Source organism: Pygoscelis adeliae, unplaced genomic scaffold, assembly GCF_000699105.1.
Source record: "Pygoscelis adeliae isolate BGI_AS28 unplaced genomic scaffold, ASM69910v1 Scaffold57, whole genome shotgun sequence".
In the NCBI taxonomy this organism is placed as follows: domain Eukaryota; kingdom Metazoa; phylum Chordata; class Aves; order Sphenisciformes; family Spheniscidae; genus Pygoscelis; species Pygoscelis adeliae.
In genome coordinates, this window is record NW_008825615.1 from 17704911 (window position 1) to 17714031 (window position 9121).

The following is a 9121-nucleotide window of genomic DNA, read 5'->3' on the forward strand; positions in this document are numbered from 1 at the left end:
AACTGGCGATAGGACGAGAGGAAATGGCCTCAAGTTGTGCCAGGGGAGGTTTAGATTGGACGTGAGGAAAAATGTGTTTACTGAAAGAGTGGTGAAACATTGGAAGAGGCTGCCCAGGGAAGTGGTTGAGTCACTGTCCCTGGAAGTATTTAAAAGATGTGTAGATGCAGCACTTAGGGACATGGTTTAGTGGGCATAGTGGTGTTGGGTTGACGGTTGGACTCAATGATCTTAGAGGTCTCTTCCAACCTTAATGATTCTATGATTCTATGATTCTATGTTGAAGTGTTATAGATGTATGTGTCATTTGCAAAGGCAGTAAGTCACCCTAGTGTTAATGTAAGAAGGAAAATACATTGAAATAATAAAAACAAGATATCAGAAGATCAGTTACATTACTTTTGTGATTTACAGTCTTTTCTTACCAGTGGAAAATATATTGCACAAAGAAATACCAAATGTCAATATGAAATCATCTTAAAATTCAAGTATTTGACTGCTGCAAGTATTGGAATTAAATCTTTTTCTCAGATTTCCTTTGCATTGGGCTTCATTTCAGGGTCTCACTAGAGTTTTTTTCTGCTGTGAAATCATTTTTTAAAGCTCACTACCAAACAAGTCTTTGGGCACGAGACTCATAAAAACAGCTTTCTTTTGTAAGGTGTGACATCAGGATTTGTGGATAATATTTGATAGTGATGAGTGAATAATGAATTGGTCTGTTAAATCAGGTATAGTTGTTGCATATATCAAAAGAACAGAGAAGAATATAATTCATATTTATATTAAAACTATAAAACATATTACCTGAGTGGACTATAAATCATTATATCATAGTCAGATGGATCACCTGACTTATGGTTACTTCAATAATTTATGAGTCATCCATGGGATTTATACCAGAAGTCACATGCAGAGAGTATCTTCACATTTTACACCTTTTTTTTCTTTTAAAAAAACAAAACAAAACAAAATTTGTGCAAGTGCTTTCACCCCTGACTGACCAACCTTCAAAATTATGGTAACCTGCTTTAGGCAGAGGTTCTATTCTTACTAAAACAAATACCAGAACAAACCCCAAAAGTTTCTGTATGTGTTTTGTTTACCTTACTTACAATAGGAGTAAAGCATATGCATCTCTGAATAAACACTAACTAGAATTTTAAAAGGTAGGCTTTATTTTTTTCCATTAACAATCCAAGAGACTTTAAGGGATGTTGTGCAAATTAGAGGAACAGAGAGATGTTGATGTTCTTTCAGGATTTCCTCCTTCACCTGAGCTGTTTTCTTGTCATGTAGATCAGTGAGATAATTTTTTTTCTGAAATGAATTTTTAAGACTAAATTAAAAAATCAGAGAACATATTAAGTGTGTTTAAAATGTAAGTTATGAATATTGTATTGCAACAAATTAACCAATAAAGAAGGATATTTTTCATGCGTATTCATCTCTGAAAAGGTTGTACAATCAATGTTTAAAAGTTCCAATACATATTGTCATTATTCCAGAACACTGTCATTGTAACTATTGGGCAATGTAGTGTTGCACCTTGTCGAATAAATCTGTGAGATCCTCTGACTCTCCAGAATATCTTATATTGTATTTTTAATATAATTTGCTAAGTAGCTTTTTATGTAATTTAATATATTAGTCTTAATATGTCCTGTCCTCTTAAATAATCTTTCTAGTACTGTATTTTGTATAAAGATGTTGATAATAATGATACTATCTGTAGTAGTACTATACGAATAATGATAGTAGGAATAATAATATCATTAAAAATTAATGAGCTATTAATAGATTTAGCACAAAATTTTAATGAACCATAATTAAAGTAGAATAAAGCTTTTTGTATTTACTTTCCAGTAGCAATTAATCCTGATTGTTAAGTTTTTATTTTCTTTTCTTAATTTTTTATTATTTGGGGGAAGGGGAGTCTGATTTATTAGAGGATTTTGGAATATTTCTGGTACCTCCACATCTCTTCCAGCTTTGTGATGTTACAAACACTGAATTCTGGATTCACTGAATGAATTAGGGAAAAGAAGAAGGCTTTCTCAAAATAAATCTTTGTCATGGTTTACCCCCAGCCAGCAACTGAGCACCACACAGCCGCTCGCTCACTCCCCCCGCCCCAGTGCGATGGGGGAGAGAATTGGAAGAGTAAAAGTGAGAAAAGTCGTGGGTTGAGATCAGAACAGTTTAATAATTGAAATAAAGTAAAATGGTAGTAATAATAATAATAAAAATAATAATGATAATAATAATAATAATACTAATAGAATATACAAAGCAAGTGATGCATGATGCAATTGCTCACCAGCTGCCGACTGATGCCTAGCCAGTCCCCGAGCAGCGGCCCCCCCCGGCCAGCTTTCCCCCAGTTTGTGTACTGAACATGACGTCACATGGTATGGAATATCCCTTTGGCCAGTTGGGGTCAGCTGTCCTGGCTGTGCCCCCTCCCAGCTTCTTGGGCACCTCCAGCCTTCTCAGTTGGTAGAGCATGGGAAGCTGAAAAGTCCTTGACTAGTGTAAGCACTGCTTAGCAACAACTAAAACATTGGTGTGTTATCAACATTATTCTGGTCCTAAATCCAAAACACAGCACTGTACCAGCTACTAGGAAGAAAATTAACTCTATCCCAGCCAAAACCAGGACAATCTTCTACTTATTCCATAGCATGACTGTAATCAGCAATGACTAAAAAAACTCATGACAGTAGCTGTACTTCAGTGAAGCAGTTAAGTACAAACTTCACTTTAAGTAAGCACTTAAGCACACCTAAGCTATATGTTTACCTTAATCTTGCTGAAATGCCTTGTTTAAATGATCTAATTGATAATAATAAGTATATACTTCTAGGATGAACATGTCCATATTGTAATGATTAGCTTTGAAAAAATAACAAAATACTTTTTTCAAGAATATGTTCTTCATCTCTCCCTGTACTTTTAGAGCTTGGACTTAATGGCACATATTAATATAAAGCACACTGGTATTACCGCTCTTATCTGAATTTTCTTATCTTCTGACAGAAGTATTTCATAACTGTAAATGGAATGCTCAGAGAAAGCAGGGTATTCATTTTCTCAATAATTATTTCTAAAATGGCAGTTACTTGCTATCTTATCTATGTGAAGTTGTTTGTGAATTATTCTACATAACATTTTTATAAAACTGTCTCTCTTTTTTGCTTCCTGTGGAACTATTTATCATTTCATTTATTAATGAAAACTCCCTCTGAATTTTCATCACATTATTTTGTATAAATTAAATCTGATTAATTGAATAATATTTTGAGGTTTTTGAAAACATAAACCCCAACATTAAATATGATGAATCATTGATGAATTTTTTTGTATGGGATATATCTAAAAGGAACTTCCTAGTAGACTTCTGTCATTTTTCTAGATCGTTCTGATGCTCTGTGACTTTATAGTCTTTCATTGATTCTTTTCTTTTTTTTAGTTAGGTGATTTTTTGTACATAGTTCAATATACATTAAAAAATCCAAAGGATTGTGAAAAACTTGCATTTCATAAAATTTTAATGAATGAATGACTTTGCTATACCTTACTAGAGTACTTATTATAGTGTTTAAATGTGAAAACACATTTAAACAATTGCTGTGGTTAGTTGTGTGCTGATTTATTGTTGAAGTCATTGTACAATTTTATTGATGCAGCTAATGAACAAACTGGAATATTGCCAGTCAAATAAATATGAATCACCAGAGTAATATATATGCTTATCCTCAATTTGAAATGTTTGTTTTGCGACATAGTGCTCACAGTGCCGCAAAACTCAATTTTTTGTTGTGCTGCAATTACATCCATTTCTAGTAGATGACACATAGAACGTTATGAACGTATATGAATGTTATCAGAAAAAAAGTTGTCTCAAGTTCTTATGCCATCATTAATTGTATAAGTATACTTGAATATTAATTTTAAAAAAGTATTTTCAAATTTTGGAAATGCACTATGAATATGGTCATTCAATAGATATACGTTTTTAATAAATATAGTTTAATTTCAGGCATCATGGACAATTTTTTTTCCCTAAATAATTTTACTATTTCTTACTTGGAATGAATTGCCTTGTTTCTTACATATCAGGATAGGAAAAAGTTATTTGAAAAATTCTGTGATAATTTTTGATCTTGAGCCACCTATTAAATTTAGTCAATTAAATTATTAATATTACTGTATGCAGCTTTTGGATTCAATGTTGCTGCATTCAGAACAAGTTTTTTTTTTTATTTCAGACTTAACATATTAAATTAAAACTAAGTATAAATAAAGTTTATGAAAATGTTTGACATACTCATGAAATTATGTCACTTAGTGACATACTCACTAAGTATATCCATCTTATTTATTAAATAAATTAATGCCATGCATTGTTTAAAAAAAGTTATCCTATTATAAAACTATTACTTCTCAGAACTTAGGCACTAGGCCTGAGCCTAGAAATTTATTTAAAAATTTAGACATAATTTATATAACATCCTAATCTGAAGCTTCAACATGAACTACTAAACCACAATATTCCATCGTCATGCCCTACCCCCAGTGTTTCTTTGACTTTCCTCTCTAAATTCCTGATGTAGGTGGCAATATTCCAGATTCCTATTCCAGATTTTGATCTTTCCTATGCTTTGTATCTAGAGCTAATTTTTTCATTCCTTTATCAAGATCTGGATGGTCCAAATGCATGATTTATTTCTTGTTACATGTTAATCACTCTATTACTGGAGTTTGGCATTCCAGTGTTTACTTATTATGGAATGTATTACAGAATTTGTGTTAATGTTTACTTCCTGTGTTGGGAGCTGACTAAGCAATAAAAAGTACTTCTGTTCTCTTCCAGCTTACGAGTTACAGAACTGCCCTGATCCTCCTCCTTTTTTGAATGGATATATAGTCAACTCAGATTACAGTGTGGGTCAGTCAGTATCATTTGAATGCTATCCTGGATATGTTTTGAGGGGAGAGCCTGTTCTCACATGCCAACATGGAATCAACAGGAATTGGAACTATCATTTCCCCAGATGCGAAGGTAATTTTCTGGTAGTACCTTTGCTTCAGAACTCACAATACTTTCTGATTTTGGTTTACTTGTTTGTGTGTGTGTATGCAATTCAGCTTTTGCTGAAGAACTACACCTTTATCCTAATCTGTAATGTAAGCAGCTAAAGTCAGAATAGTATGTGCTTTTATAAATCATAAATATTTTATGAATCATGTTCCTCAGCAGTGATTTATTGTTCCTATTAATATCTGTCAGTTGTATTGATTATGGGAACTCATGATACTGCCAGAAATTATCTAAGCTCCATGTGATTTTTTTTTCCTTCTTTTTTCTGATTTGTATTATTATTATTATTATTATTATTATTATTGGAATTATTAAACTAAGAATTATTAACTCTTTTTTCATTTTAATTTAAACTGTATTTTATCACATTATTGCATAGACATTATAGAAGTCTGACAGGCTCCAGGAGTAAGACATAAACGTGTCCTACTGGCTAAAGGGAAAAGACAATGTCTGGACAGAACATTTGTCATTGGGAATAAGAAAGGCCATGCCACCTGACTTCAGCAGTTCAGTTAGGAAGTAGTACCAATTTGAACAAATGAGAGTATTGAGTTTTGTTTTATTTTCAAATTAAAAAACAGAGTTTTACTGCCAGGAACTTTTGCTGTTTTGCATTTTTGACAGTATAGAAGTAAAAGTACTAAAACAATGTTTCCAGTATTGAATGGCATTAGAAAATTTCTAGCATAAGAGATAATGTGTAACTTCTGTAAAAACAATGGGTACATTTACTGTTAAATGGCCATCAAGATGTGGCTGCTATTCCCATGTCTTCCATTTTTTCTTGCTTTTTAATCTGTGCATCAGAACAGCTGAAGACAGTTTACACATTTTGCAAAAACATATATTGCAATTTAAGCAAGAAGGAATGCATGTAAATAATTTAAAACCTATTTTGGATTATTAATTTCTCTTTTAGGGAGAAGAATAAGTAAAAAAAAAATGAAATAGCAACACTACCAATTAATATAATTATTAAATAATTATATTATTTTAGCAAACTACAGTTGGAATTGTGTTGTGAAACACCTTCTGAGCCTTATGCAACTCCATTGGTCCACACTGCAATAGGCAATATAGGCATTTCTTATAAAACCATACCTCCTAAAGGAAAAAACAGTGGAGAGGCGTGAGAAAATGTAGTTCTTTGTGAGAGTAGGGCTAATGCTTTCCTTAGAGACATACAATGTGATAATGCATCACATCTTTGTCAAAGTGGTTGGTTATAACTCATAATGATTTTTTTTCTCTTTTTATTGTTTTTTTTTTTTTCCCCCAACTCTTTTACCACTGGTATATTTAGATTAAAGATGTGAACCATCATGTCCCATATCTTTTAACTAAAAGACTCTGTAACATTCCTTTTAAGTTACATGTCTAATCTTACAGAATCATAGAATCATAGAAACATTTAGATTGGAAAAGATCTTTAAGATCATCGAGTCCAACCATAAACCTAACTGCCAAATCTTGCTCTGAAAGATCCTATTAAGGCCACCTATCTCTTTCTGTTGACTTTTATAGCTACCTTCTGTACTTATTTTAGAGAATTCATTCAGCCTAAAACATGGGCTTAAGTAATCTAGTTATGTGCTTTTTTTCCAAAGGGTGGTGTCTTTAAATGCCTCCTGAATTAGATGGTAAATGAATGGGAGGATTGGAGATTTCAATTTTGCACTTAAATGTTTTACAAGTCCTATTCTAGGTATATAAGACCTTACATTGAATGTGATCTGTAGCTCCATGTGACTTTTTCATTAAAAATTATAGCACTTTACAAAATATTTTTCCATGTATTACATGAATTAATAAGTAATTTTGAGTTCTAAAAAAATCAAAGATAAGGAAAGATTATTTAAAGAAGATATTTTTATTCAGAGGAGATTAGGTTATGGATTCAACTTTATCAATGTTTTGAAAGAAAATAAAAGGTTATTCGTAATAAAACTACACTATAAACAAATATGAAATATTTTTCCTCATGTTAAACATATGGTAAAGTTTTACAATATCCTTTAAAGAGTGATATAAAAGTGTAAAGGATGATGATACAATATTATTAACATATGTTCCATATACTATACAATGCTAGGGTGAAAAGAACAGTTAGAGTTACAAGCAGACACCAAGTAAGCATAGGGTCTCTCCTGTCTGGAAAGAATGATGCCACTTTCAAAAAATGTGGGGCGAGGAAAAAAATCTGAAGAGCATATGGAAGATACTGAATAATTACTTGATAAAATAACTTTTGTGCAGTCTTTATATAACAGATATGAATATGATTACTAAATTCTAATATTAGTGTATTTAGTCCTTCTAAATCTTGCCTCCTGATGATACAGGTTTTTAAAACTCATTATGACATCTTCTACCATTTAGCTACAATGTGCCTTATTATCTTGCATAAGAGAAAGAAAATAGTTTGAAGGATATGAAAAGAGAATATATGTTTTTCCCCTCGTCCCATTAAGTTTGACCTACACTCTTTGCATGCCTAGAATAAAGACATTTAAGATACCAAATATTCAATATAAAATACCAATATTCTCCTTATATCCTTTCAGTTTACTAATTAAAATGAATTTTAATGACTATTAATTTCTGAGATGTAATTTGAAATGTTTATCAGTGGGAAAACACATTGTTTTGCATATGTTCTTGGAAATCTAGTTTCTTAGATTTCTAGACATGTTATAATCTCTGTTCTCTTTGAAAATTATTTTCACACTCACTGTGTTTTGTAGTGGTTCATTGAATGTTGTAGTGTTAGTATTAGAGATTTTTCTAGCTGTATTTAAAGCTTTTTATTACTATTTTTTTATTATTAAACTGCTGGTATTTGGAGTAATCCTACTGATATCTTAACAAGATAAACATGGAGCATTTAATTTAAAAAGTTGCTCTTTTACAGCACGTACTTTTAGGATCTTTTTTGTAGTGGTAAATGAGAAATGAGAAGAATAAAGTGTATAAAATAAAGTTAAACTGAGAGGATGGATAAGAAAGGTAACTATTATGTCACTGACCTTTGACAAATAATCTTCTAGTCTCCTCACGATAAAAAATGTTATCAATATCACAAGTCATTCTGTTTCTTTATCCTGGCCTATAATAAAGCTTTTTATTTTTTTATGTCATGAAATTAAAGGCTTTCCTTTATGTTTAATAAGCTGCTTCACCTTTTCCTAATCAAATAAATGCTGTGTGGGATTTCTCTGTTTTTGGAACATCTGGAGAAGTTAATTTCTTTTCCTGAATCAAAGCAACAGAAGAAGCTACCCAGAGTGTCTTTGCTAGCTGGCATTACAGCACTTCAGCATTAACACTTCAGTAGGACGCTTACAAAGCCTTTGAAATTTTATGTTCAGGCACTGCCAAGTAGAATCTTTAATGCTAAGTGTTTTTAGAATCCTTTATAAACCTAGGCCCTTAATTTAAAAGATCAACACCTTTTGTTTTTATATAGATCATACACCTCTTCCTTTCTTACTTTCTTCCTTTCTTCCTCTCTTCCTTTCTTCCTTTCTTCCTTATCCTAGGTTAAGCTTTTTGACTCACATGCCTTAGCCTGATTTTGACTTCTTCCACAGCAGTTTTGTGGTGATGTATCTGCAGTGATATATTACCCCTATTGTCCCTCTTTTCTCACAGAATCATAGAATAGTTTGGGTTGGAAGGGACCTCTAAAGGTCACCTAGTCCAACACCCCTGCCGTGGGCAGGGACACCTTCAACTACATCTGGTTGCTCAGAGCCCCGTCCAGCCTGACCTTGAATGTTTCCAGGGATGGGGCATCCACCACCTCTCTGGGCAACCTGTGCCAGTGTTTCACCACCCTCAGCATAAAAAAATTCTTCCTTATATCTAGTCTAAATCTACCCCCCTTTAGTTTAAAGCCATTCTCAAAATGGCTGCTCAAAAGTTTGCCGCCATCTTTTTTATAAGCCCCTTTTAAGCACTGATAGGCCGCAATAAGGTCTCCCCAAAGCCTTCTCTTCTCTAGGCTGAACAACC

The 9121-nt window shown here is 32.5% G+C and overlaps 1 protein-coding gene across 1 annotated transcript in view; it reads left to right on the plus strand.

The window, feature by feature from the left end:
- Positions 1–9121, plus strand: part of CSMD1 (CUB and Sushi multiple domains 1) — a 1045142-nt gene that overhangs the window by 894152 nt on the left and 141869 nt on the right. The window contains exon 42 of the mRNA XM_009333261.1: positions 4877–5065. Within this exon, the coding sequence (XP_009331536.1) occupies positions 4877–5065 (189 nt within the window). The remainder of the gene's footprint in view (positions 1–4876; positions 5066–9121) is intronic.